Source organism: Histoplasma capsulatum (assembly GCF_000150115.1).
Source record: "Histoplasma capsulatum G186AR genomic scaffold supercont2.1, whole genome shotgun sequence".
Classification (NCBI taxonomy): Eukaryota; Fungi; Ascomycota; class Eurotiomycetes; order Onygenales; family Ajellomycetaceae; genus Histoplasma; species Histoplasma capsulatum.
The window spans coordinates 761,604-789,231 of record NW_025544801.1 but is presented as its reverse complement, the minus strand read 5'-3'; the positions used below and the strand labels follow the sequence as shown (position 1 = coordinate 789,231).

Sequence of the window (27,628 nt, the reverse complement as noted above, 5' to 3'; positions counted from 1 at the left end):
AGACCTTCCTAGCGGAAAGCTCATCAAATATCGACTTGATAAACATCGTTGCATGTGACTTGGTGTATCCATTGATGGTTGAGATTGAGGCTAGAGTGTATCGTATAGCTTGCATTCATCCAGAAAGAGAGCCTACTGAGAAGTTCACCTTGAGGCGAAGGGAGGAGGCAAACAACATAAGTTCTCGCTAAAAGATAAATTCAACTTTTGTCTACACCAGCTACTCGCAGTTAAATCTGCTGTATTCTGTTAGAGATTCTCACATGGCTATCTTCATATTGCCCTCGCCCAAACTTTGGACGTACCCCTTCGTTTACACAGGTCAAGTACAGGTGAAAATAGCACGACAATTCGGTTTGCTCATCAAGACATACAGAGCACACGACGCATTTGTTTCGGTTATTTAGCTAAAATTTGCGCTATTCTGTCCTGCTAGGTGAATGCCGGGGCTTATCATCTGTGCAGCGGAGTTCACCCAAAGGCAATTTAGCCCAAGCTACCAATTGCCTTTTACATTTCCTTGGTGAGCTGCCAGAAGCAAGATATACAGTACGTTGCACAACTTCCTGCCTTGGATTTAATTTACGCCTGAACTTTGGTCACTCAAGGTGCTGACGGCTGTATTTCACGTGACGTAAACAACCCTAATTCCTTTTCGAAGATCAGGAGCGAGCAGATGGGTTGGTAGGAACGGGACACGTTTTTGCAAAATTTTCAGTGCTATAGCTGTGTCACTTACTAAATGAGAGTAGGTAAGTTACCTCGAAAATCAATATCAAATCTGTCGGTTTGATTTACTATGTCCTGTGGTTTTCCTGCATAACCAATGTTGTAACATGATCCTAAGCATCAAGATTCCTTTTTTGAGGCGCAGCAGGAGAGGCACCATTCGAATCAACCGGTGGGTTGTCACAAAGGAAGGAGTCCTACACTTCTCTGGGTTTGGTGACATGTAATCTCATCCCTGCTGGCTGTCAACTTCAACAAGCATAACAGTAAAGCCTGGACGAACGGAGCTCAGCATCCCACAGTTCAATACGCTTATTAGCCATTCAGCTAAGACTCAATGCAACTGGCGGCAAAAGAAAAAAGCTACTGGTACCAGCACCGGAAAGGGTGGGGCTGAAGGAACACAAAACCGGAAGTAATGTTTTGATGATGATCTTTTCGGGCGGAAGAAATGCGTCCAACACTTCCAAAACAACGACACAACAGCCAATAAAGCCCAGAAACTCAGTCATCGGAGGCGGTTTAGCTTTGGTACTCATATTACGATTCAGGCTGTGTTCTTCGCCGAACTCTCCTTTTTTCCCGGGAAATTTATCGAGAGCTTACAACACTGATGTCCGGCTGGCCCATCGCTGGGGAGCCTCAACCTACCTTCAATATTTTGGTGGACTAACGTTTTTGGCTGCAGGCAGTGTCCTCCATTCCCTATTTTCACGAAACAGAGAAAAACCGATGATTCTGTGATGGACCCATAATATATCCTTGGCTAAGATCTGTCAAAGATCACTCTAATTTCCAGACATAGTTGCGAGCTTGGGATGCCGAAATATTTCGTACTGTCTTTTCCTGTGACGGTTGAGAGCGCCAAAGGCGATATCACTGGCGACCCTTCAATTACTACACTTGCTGCCGCCCTAAACCAGAATAATAATGCTTTCCCAAGTTTAGCCCCGCCGCTTCCAGAACAAATATTGTCGCTCCGTCGTGAGGCAGTCTAAAAAATTCCCCGGGTTTGCGAAAAGCTAGCGCGCCCCGCCCGAGATATACTTCTGACGAGATTTCTCCATATGTTCGTCTGCTTCTCGGAGAGAAAAAAATCATTGGCAAAATCTGAGCTCAAACTTAGCTTGGACTTCAAATAAGTTTACAACCAATTGTGTCAAGAAAGTAGATGTTTACAAGGTTATAACTATCATAGTGATGGCATAGGTTGAAGAGCAACTTTATGCCTGCATTATATATTTAAGAGGGAGAGAGAGAAATGTCGCATTCGAAATGCGTCGAGCAACTAAATTAAACACACACCATCATTTGTGGCAGGAAGAAAGAAAGAAGACGAATGAAAATTGACGCAGGATCGGTAACTAGATTATGTGGTATTGATCAGCTTGATTGTGTGGCGCAGTCGATGCGTCGTAGGTGAAGTGTGGCACAGAGGATCAGCGTGTACTTCGCTCTCTTCTCCTTTCTTTAAATCCCCGCCCTTTCTCTCGTTTGTTGGTCTTAGGAATTACTTGTTTACTTGTCATCTGGAGCCTGGATCCCATCCGAATCCATGAAAATGGGGGTGTAAAAGTAGGAAGAAGGGGGAAATATCTGAAGAAAGGGGTGAAGCGAGAAGACATGAAAAAAAAAAAAAAACCCCGAGAAAAACGACAGAATATTTGGACTTCCAGACCCATCCATTTATAGTTATAAATTCAGTTGTACTTCGGCGCAATCGTTACCTCTTCGTAATGGACTGCTTGACCCTGCTGATACAGTGTTGGATTAGTCTAAAGTGGAGTCCACAGGGGAAGGAACTCGAACGATTATGGCGATTTACCTTTTACGATTATCACAGGTATTATTTACCGTCTGCGCTGCTCTGGCATTCAACATTGCCGACTCATAGTTGAGGCGCCCCAGTCTCTTCCTGGCATCAACCGAGGCGTGTGACCCATATTCAAATCCATACTCCTTTAATGCCTGTATCGCAAAGTAGCTGGGTTCACTTAGATCACCCGGCGTCAAGTACCGTTCTAATGGATGCTCGAGGGGGCTCTTGTTGAGTGGTTCGCTCTCCTTTTCAAAAAGGCTGGTGAGTGATTCCGCGGTCCGAGAAAATTCCAGTTCAATTGGTAGAGAGGATGTTGACAATCGATCCTCTTTAAACAAATCAATGGCCGATTTTAAGCAGCTCATCTGTATTCTCTCCATTTCAACCAGCTGGCTCGCATGTCTCGAGTGGGTTTCCGGACTCTAAGGAAAGTTGATAAGTAAACATTATTAGCATGCTTAAGTGGGTGGGAATGTACCGGTTTATAGAGCTTATTATGCAGTGCCAACCTCTCCTCGGTCAACTCGAGTTTCTCAAGTTTACTCATGTTTGATGAGAGAATACACGTTTAAATGGAAGAACTTGGGTTTAGAGCTCGATAGATGTGCCGGTATCATGAAACTTAAACAAGATGATAGAGAAAGTTGAAAGGGTGAAATTGATATAAAAGTTGAAGGTGAAATGAACTTGGAGTGGATGCTTAACGACTGGGCAGGGTAACGTCGGCCTATTAACCACCACCCCGTAAATGGAATTTAAAATTATGAGATTCAAATAATTAGGCAAGTGGTAGTGTCTGCGGTTCGAGTGTGGTGGGAAGACTTTGCAAATGGCAACGGCAGCAATCGACATGGCAGTGTAGATCCTTAAAAGGAATTTGCAAACCGCTGCAACAAAGTCAGGCAATTAATGATCTGTAGCTCCGAGAGGGCAACGACAGTAAACTGTGTAAACATTCAGTAAATTAGCTCTTTTGATGAGGCGCTCGGTTCCCGTGTGTGGGACATACTACTGCATGCGAAGAATACTGAAGTGCCCACCATATTGACCCATTCTTCGCGTAAATGGTCGCACGAGAATCCAGTTTTTGAATTATCTTCACTCGTACCCTTTATTGGTAAGTCGAGATGCTAAAATGCTTTTTGAGGGGTTCTTTGCGCTGGGAAGCTAAAAATCTTATAGCATAATAGGCGCGCTTGAAATAAGCCACGAACCCTTCGAAGGGAGCAATGCGAAGGTACGAAACAAGCCCAAGAAATATTAGACATCGATGCCTGGCCAGAACAGAAATTATCAGAGAACGCAGATCAGAGGTCTGTGGGAATGATGCGCATATTCTCGAGTAGGGTCTGTAATGTACAGTTCATGTACAGTATTATAAATTTTTGAGCCTTGGATATTAGGCTCCGCCGATGGAGATAAGCGAGATGAGCTCTCCATTCCAGATATGTCGATGTCGGAGTGTCGAAATGGAAAGCTGCAGAAACAAACCAAACAATCGGGTTTTCAGGGTACAACATAGAAGTCAAAAGGCCTAGACTCCGCTTTCTAGAATTTATGTTCTGAACAGCAAAAGTCGCAAGTAAAGCCCATGCACAGTACATCAGCTAGGCTTAATTCTAGCAATTCTGACCACTCATTGCTTGACAATACAAGAAAATCAACGTCGTTCAATTGTCTGATCTATCAACCATCGTAGCCTGGTAGTCAAATGGACTGCGGTTAATTCTCAGACCAGTGAGCTATGGTGGGAATGTATTTGTTTGGTTATTTTCGTACCCCGATCTATCATTCATATACTGAAGATACTGAAATTGTTGATGGAGATTCGCCCCCGGGCATAATTGGTGATGTTCGACCATAAATCTAGGCTCCGCTGGCCAAATAAGGGTTGTTTTTCGAAGAAGATGAATGGGCAATAGCCGTTCAAGCAAGATATGGCCGTAAGGGCCTCTTGTGAAACTTGATCGCTTTAGGAACAAGCAATTACATTTGTCGTAAGAGGGAGTAGAAGTTCCAAGAAAAAAGAAAGTGCGGTATGGGGGAGGCGGTCAGCTTGACATTTAGTGATTGATGTCAGTAGGTTCTCAGGAAAGCTGAGGTGCGTAGAAGTCACTAAGCCTTTGGGATTCAATTGTTGATAACACCCTCAACTAAGAACAAGCTATTTCAGCATTGAAAGAGCAAGGCACACACCTACAATGTGCGCTGTTTCCGAATAGTCTCATGTTGTTACTGATGTCGATGGACAAGGAAGCAGGGTGAGATAGGGGCAATAGCCTCGCTCAGGCACTAGGGATTGATACCCAATCAAAACTTGAAACTTTCTCGTAAATTTATGCGCGAGAACTGTGGGGCAAAAGCGCCATCTCCCCTGAAGTTTCCCAGCCATGTTTGCTTTCTCCTCAAGATGCTGAGGTAAAGCACTCGTGCCAAATCATCACGAGTTTGTGATGCACTTGCGTTAGACTGCATAGAATCGACGTTAGCCCTTACACAGAACCACATTAAACGGGAACAGGAGGCAGCCATGCCATGGAGCAGCAAGGGAGTGGCTACTTGAAAAATATGTTCTGTGGAAGCTAATAGTGTGCTGCTTGTCGGATTTTCAGTTGATTCTCACTTACCACTCACTTTTGTGCGAGAGCAGTGAGGTTAAGACAAAGTGGCCTCAGAGCGACATTTCTGCTCAAGCAACGGACGACCCGTTTATCTGGCATCTTGACAGCGGAGAGGCGGTCCCTTGCATTATTATCATCGCCAGTCGCTCCACCTCTGTTATTTTCTGCAGGAAAACGGGTTTGGCCAGGCCTTGAGCCAAAAGACGGCAACTGCGCATCTTTGGACAGATCCAGGCGGCAAACAACTTATGCTGTGTACAAACTTGTATATGTACCGTACGATACATTGGGGATGGTATACCTGGGATCCTGTAATTTGACGGGTGGCGTGGGACTCGGAATTGATTGCGCTCTGATGTCGTGATGACCTGTGGCATGGAGTCGTCGCATTGCTTCTTACGATTCTTCCTCGGAAGTGCACATTTAGCTAATGAGTGCTAGCCAGTTAGGAGAGCAAGCTAGACGGTGGTGGGGCGGTCCCTTTTCAGCTTGACGCATCCATCGTTCTTTGCAACGTTCCGCACGTTGCGCCGCAATTGCTCGTGAATCTGGACCTTTAAGGAACCGTGGATGATCTCAAGGTTGATCGCAGTTAGTTCGGCCTGCCACGGCATCCCGTCCGTTTGTCTGGTTAATTAGCTATCCTATGGTGCCTCGCGGTGTACAAGTCGCCAAATCCCGAACTTTGATTACTTTTTATTTGTCTATTTATTTATTCGACTTGATGAAACACTCAGACGCCAAGAGAAATCTTGAACTACGAATCAGAAGATGTTCGTTAACTTCAAAACCGGGATGCCAATTATTGCAGCAGGAAATTTTTCGTGCCAACCACACTTCATCTGGGGTCTAGAACTTGTCCGCTGAGTCGTCAAGACTCTATGCCTGACAATGAAATATTTGGCAGATTTGTTCTATTATTGTACTCCATGCGGAGTACTGATTTTTTTGTTGGAGGATAGAAAGGTCGGTAGGTCACAGATTGATATACCTTTGCGCTACTAGGTAACAATAAATACTATTGGAGTTGATTAATCCTTCATCGTTAGCCAGGTTTCGACCTTTGTCTTGCGAATTTGTAACGAATTATGAGCAATAAAAAGCTCATGTGTCTCCAAGAGATCGAATATTCTCCGGAACAAATAAGAAGTGAGAGCGGTGATCGATGGCCTCCATGTTCTAGACCACAAAATCGTTAACATGAAATAGAGATCAAAGCCCATGGCTGAAACTTTCGCAGCACGTCAAATATCGAAGAGCGAAGCCAGGGCCGGATGATCAAAGTACCTTCTTCCAGACCGCTGAGAGGGGCCTTTGCTGTAACATTGCGATCAACAGTCAGCCTGTCAACTATCTCGATTCGTCGTCAAATCGGGATAACACTGCTAGCTGAGTTCCTCAATGAACATCCCTCATCATGACACTAATATTGGACTCATGAACAGCAATAGTAGTCTAGACCGCGGAGATAACCCTCGACTCCTGATCGTCCCGTCCCGTCTTGGGCATATTACATTAGGTCGAGCGTATTCTTTTTACTACGTATTTGTGATACAGGCTATGCGGCTCAACTCTCTTCCCAAACACATTTTACCAGCAAAAAGCAGCAACTCTCCCTTTGAGGAGCTCGATTGTTCTGGCCCATGATCTACACTGACAAGGCAAGAGATAGCCTGAAAATCCGACTCCTTAGTCTCAGTGGCTGGCCACCACGTTCCCCCAAATAGCCAAGGGACGATTTTCTTATGTTTTGGTTGCCTGGATCATGTGTATTTCAGGCAAAAAGAGGCTTGTGTAATAACTTCGAGGATATTCTTCAACAGGAATCTAGAACTTTGGGGGCATGATCTACTGGAGTTAGCTCTACCAAAGAACAGTCATCGGATTATTACGTGATTTTCAGATGCTGCCCAGAGGCTTCAACAAATGCTATAGCATTGAAGGTCTTACGATTCCAACATACTAGTTGCCAACATGTTTCGTGTGGATTAATGTTCAAGAAAAGGTGTGTAATCTCCAATCACTTCATCACATGCTGTGATATAATGCAGCTAAATTTTGATGAATTAATTTGATTTCCTTGATTAGCGCTGCTGCTACTGCCAATTTTATCCCGTGCAACAACCTTCCATCCCTTTAATCTTTTTGTCGATGAGAAACGCCTAAAGGGCACATCTAGCTGCTATTCATTCCATAATTCTCTGCCGTGGCTCTTTGTCAACCAGGATTAGCTACCACGACCATATATCAAAATATCTCTCTAAATAGACATAACGAGCGATGGCAATCGACGTCAACGACACTGAAACGCCGTAAACCCAATACCATCCTATACGAAGATATTAAGTATTCTCTCAGCGCTCTTGGGTGCAGATTCTCCAAGCAGCAATTATGAAAGCAAGCCAATGGAGTAGTGCTGTGCAGTCATACTACCAGTAGGTGAGTCTTTTCTTTGTTAAGGGCAAAAGTTTGTAAATATATATATATATATATATATGGCCCTGAGCCTAGTGCGCACCATGGTGCATGTTCAGTACATAGATGCTGGGTCAAACTTTAGTTCTGGATTAGGTTTAAACTTTTAAGGTTGATCGCGTGTGGGTCCCGTCAAATAATCTTTTAGCTTCCCGTCCTTGTGGTGCCTTGCCAGACCCACATGGTTTGTGCAAGTGACACATCAAAGGTCAACATCATAAGAGCAAGTTTGTGCTACAAGTATCAACATACGCGAGCAGTGTGCACGGGTCGAATCTGGTACTCTCAATTTTTTTCTGATTTCGTGTAACAATGCACATTTCCCTCGTTAGAGAGAGCTTCGATTCATCAAGAGCTCCAAACCAGTCCCGCATCAGACCGTTGCTATCCGCCTTTCTCAACGCTGTAGGAACTCTTACCCAATAGAAAGACCAAAAATGAAAAAAAAAAAAAAAAAAAAAAAATTTCAAAATATACCAAAGTATAAGCCGAAGACAACCGGAGGCTGAAGTCTGCCCGTACATTGGTCTCTCTACATATGACAACCTGAATTGCCAGTCGCCTCATATTTTGACAGACAAGAACTTTATTCTCCTGCTCAAGTAGTTCTGGATAAGTCAAGCGATAACTGTGCCAATCGCCTGTCCGCTGTTATTAATTTGGCGATTATTGCCACTGGAAATCCTCTGGTTCTTTCATTTTATTTCGGCAATCCCCCCCGGCTATCCTCTCTTTGATCATCAGGCTTCTTCATATGGCAACCTGTCCCTGAAAAAAAAAAAAAAAAAAAAAAAAAAAAAAAAAGCAATTTCCATCCCTCCTCATTTTGATATAGGATTTGCTCCTTAACTCCTCCGAGACAGTGCAGTGGAGCTTCCGAAAAGCCACTTTTCAGCAACTTGTAGTACGTAAGAAGCATATTAGTTCGGGAGCCTACATTGCATCTACTTCCGTGCATAATCACGACAACAGTTGGCATCCCGGCGAGATTAGAAATCCACCTAGGAAAGAGGCAAACTCCATTTTGGGGAAATAATCTGCTAAGCTGCCCAGCTTCTACACTCTCCTAAGTAATTGGTTATTTTGTAGGTGGTGAAGTGGAATGTATGTGAAGGTGAACCCTTTGTCTCGCACATTAGCGGTTCATGCTTTCCCGTCCCATTCGGCGGATGGGTTACGTATACACCATGTACATGGCTGAGCAGAAGACACAGCTGCAATACGTGTTTACTCTTCGTTGAGCATGATGAAGTTTGGTTTTCGGAGAACTTTTGCAAGTGCATCATTCGGCTTGGTCACTGTGTCAGCACGCATTTTTGTTGGGACCATGTATGACTAGTTATTCAACCACTTTTGGAGGAAACGGAAAATAAAATGATTTGAATTCAACTGTCCGGTGGATAAGGGCTACCAATATACTTCAATCTGTTCCTGGATTATAATGTACCTGAATCAAATCCCAGCATAGCTAACTGCCTCTAATTATGATCAATGCAAGCTAATAGAATAATTCCCTCAGTGGCAATTTTGTTGAACGGATTTCTGTTCATTACCATCATGATGTATAACATCCATTGAAGCAACAAGCGAAGAGTGATTGGCAGAATAGTTTCAGCCTGACAGTTTCTGTTGTGTGTAGATATATCACTTTGTGCACTATTAGAGAAAAGGAGCGGAGAGTGATTATAGGTGTGATAGATGAAAAGTACGAATGGGCCTGGGGGCAATCTGGAGTAGACAAGGGGGGCCAAGCTAGGTATACAATAAAAGCATGTTGTTCAATGGCCAACAAGAACAACCAACGTCCCGAAGGCAACTTTTGGTAGTCCAAGAGGTTGAGAAGTCAGGATATATTCAATGAAGTTTATTGGGGTGAGAAAAGGGAAGAAAAGTCGGCGGAACACGAGAAAACTTATTTGATTCGGGGGACAAGTCTTGGCGGGCAAAGGGCGGGTGCGGATTTGGAATTTGTTGCGAAATGTGGATTTCGTTGGATGGTCCCCAAGGAATATATTGGTTATTGTACCAGGGATTTTTGGGGGGGACAGTCCTAGATCTGGGAATGGCTGGTACCGATCTTGGAGTCTGAGAACCAGCCGTAGCATGGAGAAAGCTGGAGTGCCGATGAGCGTGTTGAATACTAGACGGGCTAAACTGAAGTTGCGGCTCAATAAAGCTTGCTAGGTAGCCTTCGGCTACCCAATCATTATCCAAACTCTGGGTATTAGGGAACTCGCTTCGCATACTCAATGCGGGTGTTGTAGGTCGATTACCGCCGTTTACGTATGATGAATTGTTTGTAGATAAGTGCGGATTATTAACCAGCTCAGTCCACCAGGTTGGATTATTGGAATTAGTTTCCAATGGGTTTTTTGAAGCAATTGGACCATTAAAGCAGAATGGCTGGGAAGGATATCGTTGTGGAGGAACAAGGCAATTTCGGAAGCATTGGGCTCTCGTAGAACTACGGCTTTGAGATACACCGACTGCGGAACCTTCTTCGTGGATTAGATCGAGGAGAATATCGTCTGTAGAGACTTCTATTCCGGGTTTGAAAGGCTGCTCGGGGTTTGGCGCATTCCATAGAAATGAGGGGTGTATGTTTCCTGTTTTGTGTTCCAGGGGCCGTGCTTTACCGATCTCAGAATTATCGCTATTGAGTGGATGGATGTTCTTGAGCCTATTACCGCCTGAATTGCCTATCAGATGAATGTCGTTGCTCGTATTTTTGCCTAACAAATATTGTACAGGATTCACCATGGACTTTGAAGTTGGCTCCTGAATCAAGTCGAGGATCGGTACTGACAGTTTTCCGGATCCCGGGGTCTCCTTTTGCTGAGACAGAAGCCCGCCATCTTCAGGCTGGCTTTGTACAGTATTTCGGTTATTAGGGATAGTACTGGAGCCTGACATGCTCAAAACAGACTCATTTGCTCTGGACTGATGTTGGTTGTGATTAGAGCTAGAAGCCGCATTTCGATTATCATTCAGAGAACTCTTTGTCTCTTCAAGCGAGGGCCGGTTTTGAAAGTCATTAGATGTGGCTTGGATAATTGAAGGGCCACTGTGGTTGGAATCGGGTGCTGGATTTGCTGTTGTGTTGAGAGAGCCAGAACCTCAATTTTCATAAAAGATTAGCCTGAACTGTGATGCATTTAACTCACAATAGAAAATATTGATTATACATACCATTTACCTCACGTCTTTCTTCAGATGTATCCCTGAAATCATTGATTTCTGGATCAAATGCAGTGCAGATTTCAGCTAGGAACTGATTCTCCCCTCTTATCATTTCTTCTATCGCACGTTTCGTATCCTGGAACGAAATTTTAGAGACCAGTTTGGGAATTGGATAGTCTCTTTCAACTTCCATGTCGATTCGGTGCTTGTCTTCGTTGCTCACCATCTGAGCTGCATGTTGTACAGCCTTTTTACATTGGTCAAGCATTGCAATAGTGCGCGCTGTCCTGGCAGCCATCAACATTGCACGTCTAGCATCAAGAGTCTGGGATTTAATCTGAGGCAGCCAATGTGTAGCCCGGTTGGCCTGATTCCAGAAAGGGTTGGAAGCAGATTCGGACGGGTTTACACTAGCCTGGCGGAAGGAGTTTGCGGTTATGTTTGGCATGGACAACTCCGCACCTGATTCCAGGGCTAGCAGCTCGGTACCAGTTGGGTCGTGCGCACCAACCCCTGGGTTTAATAGGAAATTGCTAGGTTGTCGTGATGCCTGAGGACCATTTCTCTCAGTTGAATAACGTTGAGGAATTGGCGGCTCTACTGGCTGTTTTGAAAAGTATCGAGATATTGTCCCAGAGTCATCCACTTCCTTTACCTGCTTCATTTGAACACATTCGGCTTCCTCCGGCTTTTTTTGACGCTTGAACCCATTTGTCAGAAATTCCATCCCTGAAAAGCTAAGGTCAGGCACTAAATTTCGTATGGTTAGCAAAAAGTGAGTGTGTTAGGAAGTATTAACTCACCCCCACTGTTCCCGCCTCGCGCTCTGTTAAGAAATCCAATCCCATAATTCACCGGTAACTAAGCGCTGAGTATTAGCAAAAATAAAATTTCAGTGATAGGGTCACTTACACTGAGACGCCTCTGAGTAACATTGTGAGTTTTGAAACTGGTTTCAAGTGTAATTCCTTGCCTTCTCTTTTTTCTGTGAATTCCTCGTTCAGTAACACCTGCAGGAGTTGATGGAAACGACGGGTTGCTTCTGTCCTTAGATAAATTCTCGACGACATTATTAATATTTGTTTCCGCTGTTAATGACTTCCGGGCCTTGGCCTTAGAGCTTGATGGAATTGCAGAACCGCCTGTATCTTTTAGCTGATACCGATCCGGCCGAGTTTTGTATCTGAGGCGGCGTTCATAGGCACATCGACGCACGACATTAGGTAGCAACGGATTAGACTCTCTCGAGCCTTCATTGGTAAGAACCTTGCGCTGTGATAGAGCACAAGGAGATTGTGAACTACGTTCCCGTGAACGAGCTTTATTTGTAGTACTCACACAGGGTCCATGCATGCTTTCCCGATGTGCAAGTTCCGCAGGTTGACTTGCGTTAAATATTTCGCCACGAGATAGACAAGAACCAACTCATGACCGTAAAATCAGCATGCAATTTGTACGTAATAGGATGCAAGTGAAGAATACCTTTCGCGTCTTCATCCTCATAAACCTTTTTGTGTGTATCAGTCAAATGTTCAGACTCCGTGATATCGTTCCGGCATTGCGCGCCAGAAAGCGTGCCTCGGGCCTCCTTGTTGCCGTTCATCCCCGCTATTAATTGTTGAAGGTCTGAAAACGGCAAAACCCGGGTGTAGTCTATATGAGGGGAGCTCATATTGTCAATGGATTCTGCGTCTTTACCACTTCGATTTCCTATTTTTCGTATTTCGCATGAGTTGTCGACGTGTTTCATATTTAATGAATTCTTCCGCCGTGTGACAGGGGACTTTGGAAGGAAGGATTCATTTCTCGAGTCAATTTTTGAAAGCCAGTGGTAAATCACGTCATCATTCTTCGAAGCAATGACCATTTTCCCTCAAATGTACACGCAGGATGTAAAGAAGTCAGAGATGGCTCGGGCCTGGGAAGAAGAGAGGAGTAACGTCACAAGTAAAAGACGGGAGAGTCAAAGAGACGGTCTGTAGAGGTAAACAGAGGATATTTACCTCAAACATCCGTACGTCAAGAGCATATCCTGTATAGCCCAACCGTGACTTCCCCAAGTGGTTGGATGACAAGAACTTCCCTGTTGCAAACAGTCACGGTAGGTGCGATAGACTCACGCGTCCACCACAAGACAGTGGAAAGAAGGCACCATCCTCTACCTCAGTTTCCTTTCACTTGGACGACTTTCAACTCTCTCCTAAGAATCCGCTTGACAGCCTGCGCCACGGACGATCGTGGAGGTGTACACACCAGGAGCAGCCCGTAGCTCAAGGAATTGCATTGAAATGTGACTTCATGGGTAAATTGAAAGATATAGAGACGGCAAATAGGCTATCTCATTGTCATCTGAAAACTTATTGGCAGTTGGAGAGTTGAAGGATGGATGCTAACTGGCAAGTCCTGGGCATTTGTATCGCCAACACCCTTGTCGGGATATTGGACCTGGTGGAATTGAATAGCAATTGTCTTCCGCTCGGGGATGCATTGCACAAGACAAAGCGATGAAGCAAACCGACAACAATCTATGTTATCAAATCTGTGTACGGCGCCATTTTTGAAATGATCGCAACCCCAATATGTATTATATGAACCCTACTCCTTACACCCAGTTGGAACAAAACTGTCATCTTTCGCAATCGGAGATCGTTACGTCTCAGTCGAAGTGGAATCAAGTGGAACATTATCACCATCACCGTCCAGACGGTACCTTATAAAGGTGCAGCATAATTCCTCCCATTGGCAAGGTCATCATGCAACTCAGATCCAGAGATCCTAGGTTCGGGATTCTGCTAACAAAACAATGGACCTTCAAGGTTACGTGGTTGGGGATCCGCCCCGACAGGCATCCTGAGATATAGCCTGGAAAAATTTGGAAAGCTGCATGTACAGTACATACATACGACGTGCAACCACCAGCGTCAGGGCAAATCAAAGATAGTGGTATGAAACCCTTTCCAAAACGATTGCACGTGAAGCATACCCCAGGGCTAACAAGAAATGGTACGTGCTGCATATGCGGAGGATCCCAAATGGAAAGTTCTTTTGGACAACGAATGACAGAAGCAAGCGGGGAATGGCTCCTGCCACTGCTTTATCTGCGACTGCAAATTAATTACTTAAAATTATCGATCAACGTCCGGCTAATGTGGCTCCAGTGAACTTGGCGGGATTCTCTTGCAATGTGCCCTTTCCTTCCCAAGGAAGGGTGAAGGATGGTTTTGACGGATATGGACAGAGCATTTCCAAGAAAGAGTTCCCCGGAGTGGTTTCTTGCAGCCAGTGACTTTTTAAAGAAGGGGGTGGTACAGCTGACACCAAGCTTGCACTCCAGCTAAATCATGCGCCTAGACCATTTTGACCACAGCCGATGGTTGCCAAATGACTAATGTGCGGGCAATCCAAGTGGGGTTCTGGGGAGTAGCTCAGTTCTGTGCCATTCTTATTCGTGGAGCTGGCGGTTGTCCAATCCATGGATCCGGCGCTGCTTTGGTGGTAGAACAATTTTTCCGTGGGGCAAAGGCGCAGTCCACTTCTTACTCAGGGTTGTCCCTGACCAAATTGCAGTCTTTTAAACTGCCCCAAGTCCAACCAATTCAATGTGCAGGCTTGGCTGCGAGCACGCCTTGGGCATACGATGGCACTGGTCTTGCATCACACTAATTTTGGAATTCCCCGCTTTCAAGCTTCCCACAGGGAACGAATAATGCAGTTTCAACTCGAACGACGGGAACCAAAGTCAGGCCCTGAAAATGCATACGCAGCTCCTTTTAGTGCCTTGGTGACCAACCACTGTTGCGAATGAACATCTCCATCACATCGAATCTCCAAGCTACCTCCTTGGTTAGCCTTATACCACAAGAGAATTGGTTGAATTGAGATATCTATTCCACACACCCGCTATTGGCTATCTTTGGCCGCCCACTAGATGCGCAGATATCTACAGAAAGTTTTTTTCCGGGTTTGTATCTCCGCGAGTTTATAGTTATGGACGGCACGGACAGTTTATGCTTCCGTCGTTGGTTGTCTCAATTTTTCTCGGAGGAAGGACGTCCGGAAGAATATTTTCGCTTGTTGTCCGCATCGCACAGATGGCTAGGGGATTGGAGGGATAATAAAAATAATAATCACAATATAATGGAGCGGCAATAATAGCTCAGAATAGCATCTCACGCAGAAAGTGGGCAGAGTGAGTTGAGTGAGTGGAAGTGTTGTTGGATTCATCTGCCCTCTTGCTGACTGGCGCTGTCCTTTGAGCCTCCTCCCCCTCCTATCTTCCTCTCAGTCTTTCCCCTCCGACCTTTTTCCCTTCTTTTTCTCATCCTCCATCCTCTGTCATCAGCACCAGCACCAGCACCAGCACCAGCATCCTCCCTCCATTCTCCATCTTTTCCCTCCAGGTCTTCACAGCCTGAGTCTGGAACCCTTTTTATCCCGTTTCTTTCGCTTCCCAACCTCTCCCCATTTCCCCTTCATCACCGACTCCATCCTATCGCCACGGTCTCGACTTTCTGTTGCGATCTGATCGGCTTCTAGTCTAAGTCAAACGTTGGAGCCCTCTATTTCCTTTAGTCATATCTTTGCTTTTTTCCCCCTCCTTTTCTCTTATCTTCGACAACCTAGCACTCCTTGTGATCCCTTTGTGATCTTTGTGATCCCCTAGTGTACCACCTGTCTAATTTGCTACACTCCTACCATGCTTTCCCCCCAGCTGTTCCTATAATTATACTGAGTTGTTTATTCTCTTCAATCACCGTATCCATATCCTTAATTTTTATTGACATCTGTTGTTGCCCCTTTAGGGTGGGTAGTGTATAAGTGTGTTCAAACTCCACTCTTTTCTCTTCACCCACGACTTCCGTTTGTAACCCCGCCAGTTACTTTCAGGGTGCATGCCTAACCCTGGCATATAAGGCGTTCGGGGATACCATATTCTCTGCGCTTCTTTTTCATTCCCTACTCCATTGGCTTTCCCTCTTTTCTCAGTTATCTTATACTTTTTCCCCGCTGTTTCTTAAGTTTTACTGAAATGTCCTTGTTTAACTTCTACTAATAACCCGCTGACCTTGGACCATCTTGTGTCGCCTACTAGACCCCACAAATATCAAGAAAACTACACCAGCAGAGGTCCAAATTTTGATTTAGACGCCGAAATGTCCAAGCTTTTTATTGGGTCCGTTAATCTACAGTTTTTTTTTTTTTTTTTTTTTGCTCATTTAACTAGCGAGGATGTAACTAACACAGCATTCGGCGATGCAGCGGCCTTGCGTGGCATACGACCGACGACACCCTGCGTGCAGGGTTTGAAAAGTATGGCACCATCGAGGAAGCTGTCAGTTTATTCCCGAATTTTCCTATCCCTTTTCCTATTTCTTTTTCTTGTTGTCCAGCTGGTTATTGAATTTTTGCTTACCCGCTGTAGATTGTTGTCAAGGACCGTGACACCAACCGCAGTCGTGGATTCGGTTTCGTCCGCTTTGCAAGCGACGCGGAGGCAGACGCCGCAATGAACGCAATGAGCAACCAGGAGTACGTTGGAGCCATTCTGGAAACGTCGGGGATATAATCCCGGCGTTTACTTTCTTCGTTACCGATGAACATCGTTGAGATTGACCCGACCAGGTTCGATGGCCGTGTCATCCGGGTCGACAAAGCCTCTGATCGTTCCTCTGCTCCCCGCAACGAAGGTGGCTACCATGGGCGTGGCAACGGGTATAACCGTTTCGAGGGCGGCGGTGGAGGCGGTTACCGCGGCGGTAGCGGCTATGGTAAATAGTTACTAGCTTTTTCCCTTAAGATTTTTACAATATCTTTTGATAAATTTCTAACGCAAAAACCAACATAGGTGGAGGGTATGGCGATCGCCAAGGTGGCGGAGGCGGTGGTAAGCTTATCACCTAAATTGAAATTTCTTCTACTTCCTCCCGTTTATTTATATTATCCTCTCACTCAATCTCTACATACTGATTGTTCCGTTCCAGGCTGGGGTAGCCATCAACAACAATCTTATGGCAGCTCCCATGGTCAGGGAGGTGCTGGGGCATAGATATCGACGATCAAGCGCACGCATTCGGAGACAGCAATCTTTTCTCGAGTTAATGTCAAACAAACCACTTTTACCCCGCGATGCACCTCACCCGCACACTAAATCCCTGCACATCAATTTCTTTAAGATGTCGACGATAAAAGACGTACGAGAACATGAGACAGCAATCAATGAGCCACGATCAAAACGATTAAAAGAAAGCCGGGATATTATGGAACTTGTCCCCCTCGATTCGTTATTCTTCTATTTAATTATTTCTCTAGGCTCCTTCATCCCGCTCTATACCATGTAATTGGCATCGAAATGTTTTTTCCCTTTGCATTTTCTTGTACTCTTTACCGGCGATACACGACTTCTACCTTCCAATCTATCCCGATTCCCATTTGTGTTGTAGTTACTATTAAAATCGCCCAGACTCGTTTTGCAGCTCCTGGCTTGTTATGTTTCCGAAGTGTAATGACAACCATCGGTCTCTGGTGGATTTCATATTTTCGAAGGATTGACTAAGTGCCTTTTTTGTCTTTTCCCGTCTCGCTATTGCCGTCTCGTGCGTTTTGTCAGTTGCATACACCCATGAGCAACCATTCCCTCACCTACCCCCCCCCCCGCCCTTTTTTTTTTTTGCCTTTTCCCTCCTCAACGACTGACTAGCTGATCCTTTGCCGTTTCCATCTCTATATTTTCTTCCATCCTAACTCTCCGAAACCCTTGCTTCCACTCTTTCCGATCTTAATAATTAAACACAGCACGACGCGTTCCACGGTCAAATCTTTACCTTCATCTACTTGACTGATTATGCCTCCTGAGAACACACGAACTGCCTTTTGCTTTATTCCCATTGCGTTGAATTTGGTATCCTTTTCTTTTTTTCTGCTACATTGTTTTCCCCTTTTCCCTTTTGCTGTAAGAGATGAAAGTGGAATCGAAACTGTCGAAATTTTGATCCCCGTGGAAAAAAAGAATGTAAGAAAGAACAAAAGAGAAAGAAAAGAAAAAATTGAACGGTCTTAGGAAAGAAACATGCCTGTGTTCTATTTTTTCCCTGCCCTGTTCCTGTCGCTGTCCTATCCTGTCCTCTATAAAATGCTAGCTAGCCTTCTCTTTTCTTTTAAAATGTTAGTTTATGCGAGGTATCGATGATTTCCACGCCGACCAAGGGACTGGCAAATCTTTAGCCTTGTCCTGTTTCCTGCTTTACATTTTTTCTTTTCGCCTTTCCAGTCCCATAAATCCCTGTGTCCACCATATGGTGTTATACTTTTTTTATGGGCATCGCACACCGCCGATATTGGATGAACGTAAGTATAAACCCCTCGGTTACGTATGAAAGTATGCTTGTGCAGGACGCCCACCGCGAGGATATACCGTTGGGGTCTGACAAAGAAGATGAGAGAATTGCTCAGATGATCAGAGATAGGATTCGAAGGATGAAAAGTGCAAGAGTCTTGTTTGCCCACAGTATATCTACCACGGGGCATTCTTTATACCACCTCACCTCTCCACCACAACAACCAAAGCTAAAACGCACGACACAGATTTCCACATTATCTAGAGGATCTAATTCTATACTTGACCAAACACGAATTCCTTTAGAAATAAAACATGTGCAACAACTCAAACTCAAACATTTCCTCCCTATGAACAATCCACATCCCCACCCTCAAACTCCTCCATCCGCACCGGCCTCTCCTCCCTCCCCAGCTCCGGCCCAGGCAAATGCTCCAACACAATCTCACTTCTCTTTCGATCCACTTCACTAACGTCCTTCCCCTCAATAGCTCTCACCCTCCTCGCCAAATCAGCTACATGGCTATCTGCAACACCTCCAATCCCAATCCCATCCCCATTCCCGTTCACTCCCCTAGAAAACTCAGGGCCTTCCAGCGCTTTCTCTAATAAGTACAAATACTCACGATTCTCGCCGCTCTGGCCGCAGCTCTGGCTGATGACGCGCGCGATGTTGTCAGGGTCACGGTCTGCGGGGTTGCGGAGAAATTGTGTGTTTGTGGGAAGACCGATGTAGACCATGCAAGTTATGGGGGGTGTTTGAGATGTGTCATTGTTAGCAGTAGAACTGCTGTTGTCGTTAGTGGTGGTAGTGGCGGATGGTGCAGCGTAGAAGGGGGTGAAGTGGACTGTGTAGCCGTCTACTTCTCTATCGTCCAGGTAGGCATGGACTTCCTCTGCGTGGGAGGCGGGGATGTGATAAGCTGCGCCCCAAACTGTGGAGGGTTTGGAGTTGGTTGGTTTATGGTCACGTTGCTGTCGTTATTGTTAGAAGCGGGCATATATTATAAGATTCGCTTGATAAGGGACGGGGAGTTTTTAAAGAGCCCTAACCGGATCTGAGAGCGTTTCCCAGAATGATTGTTCGATTACAGTGACAACCCTCCCGGGTGATTCTGGGGTTCCCCTGTGATCTCCACTGTTTTCAAGATAAAAAAAAAAGATCGAAATTAGCGATACGGACTCCCGATCTCTAAGAAGATTTTTCATATCAGGGGAGCGAGGTATTGGATATCAAGGTTTTCATTAAGTTCGCCGAATAGAAACATATATGTAGCCATACCTTGCCTTTGAACAGTAAAAATATCACAAAAGAGCAATATCAGTTTGGGCTCTCTTGCCTATCCCATAGGAGAACCGAATAATGGTATACTGCATATACCATGTGGCTGCCAATTTTCCAAGTAGACAAAGAGCACATACCTGCCAGAACCGTCGAACATAGCCTTCTATGTAACCGAGCACACGTTGATCTAGGCAAACTGTTAGTAGAGGTCACCAGTCATGGTTATAGTTCGGGATGCAAAATATGGACATCTCCCGTGGCCGAATTATCAGCAACGGAAGATATCCTCACAAACAAGGCTATGTTAAAGTAGACTTCATATCCAAAAGCATAGATTCCTCTGCCATTCGTCATGATACATAGCAAGCATATTTAACATACCATAATGTGGAGGCGGTTTCCATATCAAACTCCTAACAATTACTAGTGATCAGAAGTCCAAGCTTTGATGCAATGCAACCAAGTAACCCAAAACAAATCAAATGAAAAAAAAAAAAAAAAAGAAAAAGAAAAAGAAAAAGAAATAGGAGAGATCAGAGGAATATGAACACAATTTGGGACTGCAGCAATATGCCACATTGAGAAAAGAATGCACAAACCCGTAGCCGAAAACCCATAAATCCCCGTTGGGGAAATGGCTCTTCCAGGAGCTAGGGGCGGGTATGGCAGAATGTGGCATTATGAGGTGGTTAGACTCGCTCTGGTGATATCTTCACCACCTGTGTGTGCTCACTGAAATGCAAAATAGTAGCTAGAAAAAGTGCCGCCGATAAAATGGAGTGTAATGTTGAGGGCACTATATACCCATTTGTATGGCGATGGTTTAGGAGGTTATATCAACAGATATGCAACAATGGCGAGATGTTTGCAGCTTTTGCACGCTAAATCCAGACCAAAGTGCGTCTTATATATCACTAATCTGAGCAATAATGCACTTCTCTATTCCTCCTGCGACAAAATGAGCCAACAAACTGCCTTGGTAAGCATTGATGAAACTGACACATGCACTGGGCAAACAAGGAAGAATTATCGCATGTCATCGACTCATCGCTGTATGGAGCTCCCGGAGATTCAGCCATCACTGACCACGGCCCGTCAACGTCCACCACAAATGCCGCTCCATATTGAGCCTCTCTTTAAGCAAGAAACCAATAACACTGGGAACTAACTTCAGTTCCAAGGCTGTTTCTTGTTCCCCAGTCATTTCATGTCTTCAACTTCAAATCTCGCATTCAAACGTCTTTAGGGCTTAGGGCTGAGGGGCTTAGGTAAAGCCCCGTCCTTCCGACCAAGCGACGCCCAACCGCAGTGTTCCCCGCCTTGTTCCAAGCAATGAGGCTCCAGACATCGAGATATTTTTCGCGCCAATTTCTGGCAAAACCCAAACCACATCGGTAGCCAAGATCGCCTTGCAACCAGTGATGTTTTGAAAGAAACGAGATTTCAGCCGGCTTCGTATTGCGCTTGATTCAATCAAGGAAACCAAAAAAAAACGCCTTGGCACCGGCAAGGGGTTCAGGCGTGAGTTTGACAGATTCACCAACTCGTCATATCCCCGTCGTCAGGCTTTCATTTTTTCCCACTTCACACCATTTGTTATGAGAGATTGCAGGATAAACTATCTGCCTCCACAGATTTTGTTCTTCTTTTGTTATTAATATCGCGAGCGTCACACAGTTGGTAGCATTTGAAGGTTCAACTCGTATTCCCGGTTATCAGCTCAGGGCCACATCACATACACACCACTATGGCATACAAAGGCGCATATAATCCTGATGCACTCCCGGCGTACGTTCTCAAGTTTTACACTCCTTCTCCGCTCCCCTGTCATGGAGGTCATACACTAATTACCAGCGATCCACCTACAGGCATGCGGAGCCAGAGCAGGTACGTTGACAGATGTCTCCTGGTCAGGGAAAGGTTCTCCAATTCCACGTTTGCCGGTGACTTCTTTGTCCGTTGAATTAGCCGTTAACCTACATGTTTTTTTTACTAGGCAGCACAAATTTTAAGCGCAAGAGCCGCTCTACAGGATCCAAACCGAGAGCGCGCCCCGCTCCCGCCCCCAAAAAATGGCCCACAACCTCATCAGCGCCGCGTCTCCCCTTCACCGAATCCAGAACACCATTCACAAATACCAGCACAACATAGCTACGCACGTGCAGGTAGTGGTGGGGGCCCCGGAGTCGTCCCCCCTGGAGCAGTACAAGCTGTTGCAGGGCCTCATCGAAGAGGCGCCCCTGTTCCCAACATGACTGGTCGGCTCCACTCCCCACCTCCTCAAAACTATGGCTTCGGGCCTCCTCCCGCTCACCCAGCTCAGAACCGTCCTCCCCCCACCTACGGCCCGCCACGGAGTCCCCAACCTTTGGGGCCTGGCATACCCCAATCTGACGACCCAAACGAACTATTCCCCCTCTTCCGTGCCGCCAATGCATCCAACTCAGGCGCCCTGTCAGAAACAGAACTGGGATCCGCCTTAGTAAATGCAGACTATACCTCTTTCGACGCGTACACGGTAAAGATGATGGTCCGCATGTTTGACAAAGACGGGTCTGGTAGCGTTGGGTTCGACGAGTTCGTTGCCTTGTGGCGCTTCCTGGCAGCCTGGAGAGAGCTATTTGAGCGCTTCGATGAGGACCATAGCGGCCGGATTAGCTTGCAGGAGTTTAGCAAAGCTCTGATTGCGTTTGGATATACGCTTAGCCCACCGTTTGTAGGGATGATATTTTCGACTTTTGAGAGTCGAGGGAGAGTTAAAGGGAAACCCATGCCCGGGCAGAAAGACGGGATGAGCTTTGATGTGTTTGTGCAAGCCTGCATTACCCTCAAGCGCATGACGGATGTGTTTAAACGGTATGACGATGATAGGGATGGGTATATTACGCTGGGTTTTGAGGAGTTTTTGACCGGTTAGTTTTTATACTCCCTTTTTGTTTTGCGATTGCGACTGGACTTCACACAGTCCCTCCCCGGACTTCCTGTTATTTTACTGAATACTAACGTGGCTCTTTGCGACGATGTAGAATGTTTACGCCTTCGAGAGTGAGACCTCATGGTTGAATTTGAACTAATGCATAGACTAAGTGCATCTATGGTGATTATCTACATGCCTAATAACTGGATCTTTTACATTACGTTGTGAAGTGTGACTTGATTCTTCCGGCGATACAAATTCTTGGATTTTTATACATGTTTTTGGGTTCTTTTATATATCATACCCATGATTGAATGGAATTTCCTATATTTAGAAAGGGGCGTAAACGGGAGAGGCAGAAAGGTACCTAAAGAGACGTGCATACATATACATGTATACAAACCTCATTAAAACCTTAAAATGATAAATTTAGATATTTTCCCAATGAGTCCGGACAAGAAGAGTCTGGATTTTTGTAACTAATGGGAAAGCAATTGCGTTCAATTCGAGGCCCCAACAATTGGCTCTTTTGCTCCATTTCCATCATTCTCCGTATCAAAACTTCGGAAAACTGAATGTCCGAACCCCGAAGCAAAATAACGCGGTTATGCATATTTTCAGCCTCATTTTTCGTTTTCATTGTGTTGTAAACATATGGCTGTATATAAATTTACAGTCCCTCCTGAGCTATCCGTCCTTCCCATCCCATATTCCAGCTATTGTACTTAATAAAATATATGGGCTCAAAATGTTGAAAGGAACACTCATGTGCAATGGGTGGACTACATCCTAGAGTTCAGGATGAAGCGCAATCTGTCTTTTTCTTTGAAAATGGTTGCAACAAAGAAGCTGGCGGAATTACCTATCTACCCAGAAAAAAAATTAAACACCAGCTAAAAGTACGGAACTCTACATTCGTTTTCTACTTTGGAGAGGGACAGAGAAAAAATTCAAGGGGGGTATAAATCTATATACAGCAACAACACAGATGACATTTCGATTCGAGGGGCAGATAAGGACGTGGATCCATGCGCAGAAATATCACCAACTAAACAGTCTCCTTCATTACCCCGTTCCCATTCATATTCTCATTCTCTGCCTTCTCTTGCAGCTTCTTCTCCTTTCTCTCACGCTTCGCCATGATCCGGGCCTGTCTGGCGTGCTCCTGCGCTTCCAGCCCAGTTTTTGTAACTTCGTGGTCCCGACTAAGTTCCTTCTTCTTAATGAAAAGGCTGAATACACAACCTAAGGCACCAATGGCAGCGTAAAAGATCCATACGCGGCTAAAGGCGACGTTGTATACATCCAACAGCACATCTCGCTGTGCCTGCGTTATGGCGGCTAAGCTTTCCCCTCGCACCCCGGCAAAATTTCCAACGAACTGCTTAGCGAGTTCTGGTCCGAGTGCAGCCAATATCCTTGGCGCGGATTGTTTGAGGACATTTTGATAGACCACCCCGCCCAGCACAACAGACGTGGCGGTCGAGAGCTGTCTGACAAACGAATGCGTTGAGGTGGCCGTTGATACTTCCGACTGGGGAACTCGTGACTGAAGAGCCAGGAGGGGGGCCTGGAAATTCGGGCCGGTCCCACTACCAGCAATCGCTTGGTATATAATCAGCCTTGGCCAGGATGTGTATGGTTTGAAATCGATGTACAAGCCAGTACCCAGCGTCATGACAAACATGCCCAATCGGATAAATTCGACGTATGTGCCCGTCTTGCGGATGGCAAAGCCGACGATGAAGGAAACGACGGATAGAGAGACTACTTGGGGTAGAATATAGACGCCACTCATGATGGGGGACGTGCCGAGGACCGTTTGGAAGTAGAGAGGGAGGAAAAATGCGCCGGCGATGAAGTTGGACGCGTGCGACCAGTTCAATAACAGGGTGAAGACGTTACTCCGGTCTGCGAACAGGGCCATTGGCAGGATGGGATACTTGGCCACTTTACGTTCGATTATGACGAAGAGTCCCAGAGTGATGGCGCCAAAAATCAGGAGGCAAATCACTGTTGGGGAATTCCAGGGCAGAGTTATGCCGCCGAATTCGAGGCCGAAAAGGAACATGAGTGTCCCACCAATGATGAGTATGGTGCCCAGCCAGTCAATTGTACTCAGGCCGGCGATCAGTGAGGTTTTGGGGGTGTCGATTTTGAGCCATATGAGAAGCGTTACGAGGGCGAGGCCGCCAAATGGGACTGTAGAGGAATCAAAGCGTTAGGTTCTTGAAGGAATATTAATGTGGATAGAGCGAGCAACTGACGGTTGATATAGAAACACCATCTCCATGTCACCTTCTCGGTAAACAGGCCTCCCACGACGGGGCCAAGAGAGCCTGCGATAGCCCACGTCATTCCGAACATTGCATAATATACTGGACGCTCTCTGAGGGCCAAAGTTTCTCAGTTTAGCACTTGGGTTATTCATGTTTATCACAACCAGATGAGGGGAAACAAGGGGATTGGAAAGTAGAAAAGAGGGGAGAAAACCGTCAATGAGAGAATATATTGCATGTGTACGTACCTTTGGCTGAACAAATCACCCACACAAATCTGTCCAAGCAAAACCAGGCCGCCGCCACCGACTCCTTGAATGGCTCTTCCAGCAATCAGGATTGCTGTATTTGGCGCCAGAGCACACATCAGACTCGAAAGTAAAAACAAGACGTTTGCAACGACAATGATGGGCTTGCGGCCCCAGATATCACTCAGTTTTCCCCAAAGGGGAATGACTGAAGCATTGCCGAGGAGGTATGATGAAGCCATCCATGAATAGCCGCTTTCGGATGTGTTGAACTGGCGAGCAATTGTAGGCAGAGCCGTGGCGATAATTGACTGCTTCAAAGTTAACATCTACACGTCTAGAAGAATGGGAAGATGATGGCTCACCATATCAAGGGCTGCGAGGAATAACGCGAGCTAATGTACACCAGGAAATGCGTCAGCTTGCCTATGTCCATTTTCAATCTATATTCAAGCTATACAAAAAAAGGGGTCTTTATGCGAGGAAAGGGGAAGGTTATAGTTCACTCACACAAAGTGCAAACATGACCACAGCTATCTGCTTCTTTGTCATTTTCTCACTTTGCGCCGGACGATCATCTGCCACAGCTGTCGTTATATCATTTCCCCCTGTTCTTGGAGTCGCCGGGCTGTCTGATCCAGTATCGTCTTGCTCCAGGCTTGCGACCCCCGTCTGGCTTCCATTTGTGTCGAGCATTCCAATTCTTGCAGGCTTTTCACAATCGAACTCTTTTTCCATGATCGGGCTGTGGCCTGCCTGTGTCGTGGTAGGGCTATCGGGTGTGTAGTCTTCTCCAGCAACCCCCATATTTGCTCTGGAAGGAAAGATATCTTTCGATATTCCCTCTGCAAGAAATAATATACGGCAACCAAATATCAAGAATCCTAGGGATTGGTGCGCAGAGAGATTTGTCAATTAACTAATAACTATAGACAGGATGTTTATGACGATAGTGTGGATATGCCAATATCAACGAACAGGAAATATGAAGCCCAAAAAAGCTGCTTTCTGCTTTTTCGTTTTTTTTAATGAGCCCACGGCCATCAACGGCTTTTGAAGAACACTTTTCAACAGAAATATCTGAACATCAAGAGAAACAACTTATGACACATAACCCCTGTCCCGCTAAAGGCATAACAGGGATGTCAGATATATCACGATAAGAAAAACGGGAAAAAAGGGAAAATGAAAAAAACTCCGAAAGACTAACCGCAGGTATGGTCGATAATATTTTGGTCAAAGAGGCGAAAAAAGTCGCACATACACATTGGGGGCGAAGGGGGTTCCCACCTCGACAGACATCTTGAGAATTCTAGATGCTTTTGCTTATTGATCTAATGTGCTCGGGAACTCGGTTTCCGGAATGCACCAGTGTAAATACGATGCTAACAAAACCTACGAGTAGGAGCTAAGCCAGAGTGTTGGTCAACACGATTCAAACTTCATGGCTTATCCCCATACTCCTGATGATTCGAGAAAGGAACCAAGCCTCCTTGAAGCTTAACCCGGGTAGCTATCTTATTATCAATCAGATAATCTCATCTGCTTCCAAGTGTCAGGCAAGATTTATTAAACCCTGCTTTCTTCTTCACGCAATCACACCGACTCTTTCATCAAATTGGTGATGACGAAAGAAAAACAGAAAGGAACGAAAAAATTTAGGTACGGAAAGGATTCCGCCACCTCCTTGCTCACAATTGGCCAAATGAAAGAAAGCCTCCAAGCTGCTCGCTCTTGTTCGGCACTCCTGAATCCTGATCAATCCTCGCGCTGGATGCTGGTCAAAGCGCCTGTCAATTTCTGCGTTTCGGTTTCTTTATCAGAACCTTTTCAAACCACGCGATGGGTTCCGCAAACCATTATTGGTGGCCTCCCACGTGAGTGCCATGCGGTGGCTGGATGGGAGAGTATAGATCGACATGTAAAATATGAGGTGAGAAAGCGATTCGCTCGCTTCGCAGGATTTTTTTACTCTATACAGAATGTCGTTTCTCTCCACCGTTCATCGGCATCATCATCATCATCCTTTGCTCTTGAGTTCAGGGAGATTTGAAGGTACCTAAACTTTACCCGCGGCCAGCCAATCGGCTATTGATGGCCGAAAACCCCAGGTGCTAACCGAGGCCGTGTTGAGGGCGCACTTCTTAATTCCGATGGCTGTCCACCAGTAACCCCGCTCGTGAAGATCCGACAGCAAGCTCACCCTGTCCATTTTTTTTTTTCGATTTGAATCGCAAACCTCAGTTCTCTCCCGTCGCATATGGAACGACCAGGGTCAATGTTTCCAGACTACTTAAAATGCCGCATTTCAACCCTGGAACTCGGTACACGGTGCGGGGTGCAAGTGGACAATGTTTTGAAGCTTTTGAGGGCTGTGAATGGTCACCGGGATGGTTCCTAGCCACTCCTCTTATCATTTGAACTTACTGGCAGAAGGGTTATGATCAACTCGTTGTGAGTCATTCATTACTAGCCCGCATCGACCTAAGGACAGCCAAAATTTGTATGACAGCCATCGAACGGATCAGTTACGCCTTTGCTGCGTGCTTCATGGTGATAGAACTCTTCATTCATCATTTGGCCAACCTCCCCTGGGGCCAGCAAGCGAGTGACGATAATTACCTGAGACTCCCAAAACACGATTATACCAGCATTTCGTTTCCCATGTGCAGGGGCGTGCATTGCCCCCGTCTAACGTTAGAATCCGAGCGCATATATGTGGCGTTGTGTATCCGACGTGTC

The 27,628-nt window shown here is 45.6% G+C and overlaps 9 protein-coding genes across 9 annotated transcripts; 3 read left to right on the top strand and 6 right to left on the bottom strand.

Moving 5' to 3' along the window:
- Positions 1 to 2,429: 2,429 nt before the first annotated feature.
- HCBG_00226 (uncharacterized protein) lies at positions 2,430 to 3,095 on the bottom strand (the record flags this gene model as incomplete). The annotated part of the gene is made up of 3 exons (XM_045427276.1): positions 2,430 to 2,483; positions 2,584 to 2,970; positions 3,027 to 3,095. The coding sequence occupies 3 exons, from the start codon at positions 3,093 to 3,095 to the stop codon at positions 2,430 to 2,432; spliced, it is 510 nt and encodes a 169-aa protein (XP_045291251.1).
- A 1,763-nt stretch (positions 3,096 to 4,858) lies between these two features.
- On the bottom strand, positions 4,859 to 6,678 carry HCBG_00225 (uncharacterized protein; the record flags this gene model as incomplete). Its single annotated transcript, XM_045427275.1, has 7 exons — positions 4,859 to 5,017; positions 5,251 to 5,333; positions 5,471 to 5,564; positions 5,694 to 5,771; positions 6,161 to 6,187; positions 6,457 to 6,486; positions 6,631 to 6,678. 7 exons carry the CDS (start codon positions 6,676 to 6,678, stop codon positions 4,859 to 4,861), a joined length of 519 nt encoding a protein of 172 aa, XP_045291250.1.
- Positions 6,679 to 9,498: 2,820 nt separating this feature from the next.
- Positions 9,499 to 12,691, bottom strand: HCBG_00224 (uncharacterized protein; the record flags this gene model as incomplete). Its single annotated transcript, XM_045427274.1, has 6 exons — positions 9,499 to 10,760; positions 10,834 to 11,574; positions 11,628 to 11,685; positions 11,737 to 12,096; positions 12,163 to 12,248; positions 12,307 to 12,691. 6 exons carry the CDS (start codon positions 12,689 to 12,691, stop codon positions 9,499 to 9,501), a joined length of 2,892 nt encoding a protein of 963 aa, XP_045291249.1.
- Positions 12,692 to 13,577: 886 nt separating this feature from the next.
- HCBG_00223 (uncharacterized protein) lies at positions 13,578 to 14,487 on the top strand (the record flags this gene model as incomplete). Its single annotated transcript, XM_045427273.1, has 3 exons — positions 13,578 to 13,603; positions 13,641 to 13,710; positions 14,176 to 14,487. The coding sequence occupies 3 exons, from the start codon at positions 13,578 to 13,580 to the stop codon at positions 14,485 to 14,487; spliced, it is 408 nt and encodes a 135-aa protein (XP_045291248.1).
- A 1,490-nt stretch (positions 14,488 to 15,977) lies between these two features.
- Positions 15,978 to 16,870, top strand: HCBG_00222 (uncharacterized protein; the record flags this gene model as incomplete). Its single annotated transcript, XM_045427272.1, has 5 exons — positions 15,978 to 15,997; positions 16,084 to 16,156; positions 16,247 to 16,353; positions 16,447 to 16,592; positions 16,806 to 16,870. 5 exons carry the CDS (start codon positions 15,978 to 15,980, stop codon positions 16,868 to 16,870), a joined length of 411 nt encoding a protein of 136 aa, XP_045291247.1.
- Positions 16,871 to 17,373: 503 nt separating this feature from the next.
- HCBG_00221 (uncharacterized protein) lies at positions 17,374 to 17,709 on the bottom strand (the record flags this gene model as incomplete). The annotated part of the gene is made up of 2 exons (XM_045427271.1): positions 17,374 to 17,404; positions 17,567 to 17,709. 2 exons carry the CDS (start codon positions 17,707 to 17,709, stop codon positions 17,374 to 17,376), a joined length of 174 nt encoding a protein of 57 aa, XP_045291246.1.
- Positions 17,710 to 18,299: 590 nt separating this feature from the next.
- Positions 18,300 to 20,121, bottom strand: HCBG_00220 (gamma-glutamylcyclotransferase; the record flags this gene model as incomplete). Its single annotated transcript, XM_045427270.1, has 4 exons — positions 18,300 to 19,132; positions 19,580 to 19,629; positions 19,824 to 19,855; positions 20,042 to 20,121. 4 exons carry the CDS (start codon positions 20,119 to 20,121, stop codon positions 18,506 to 18,508), a joined length of 789 nt encoding a protein of 262 aa, XP_045291245.1.
- Positions 20,122 to 20,871: 750 nt separating this feature from the next.
- Positions 20,872 to 22,811, top strand: HCBG_00219 (EF hand domain-containing protein; the record flags this gene model as incomplete). Its single annotated transcript, XM_045427269.1, is given in 5 exon segments — positions 20,872 to 21,156; positions 21,173 to 21,230; positions 21,311 to 21,329; positions 21,439 to 22,354; positions 22,469 to 22,811. The coding sequence occupies 4 exon segments, from the start codon at positions 21,190 to 21,192 to the stop codon at positions 22,489 to 22,491; spliced, it is 999 nt and encodes a 332-aa protein (XP_045291244.1).
- A 596-nt stretch (positions 22,812 to 23,407) lies between these two features.
- On the bottom strand, positions 23,408 to 25,693 carry HCBG_00218 (vacuolar basic amino acid transporter 2; the record flags this gene model as incomplete). The annotated part of the gene is made up of 4 exons (XM_045427268.1): positions 23,408 to 24,561; positions 24,627 to 24,748; positions 24,887 to 25,197; positions 25,397 to 25,693. The coding sequence occupies 4 exons, from the start codon at positions 25,691 to 25,693 to the stop codon at positions 23,408 to 23,410; spliced, it is 1,884 nt and encodes a 627-aa protein (XP_045291243.1).
- Between the last annotated feature and the right edge of the window lie 1,935 nt (positions 25,694 to 27,628).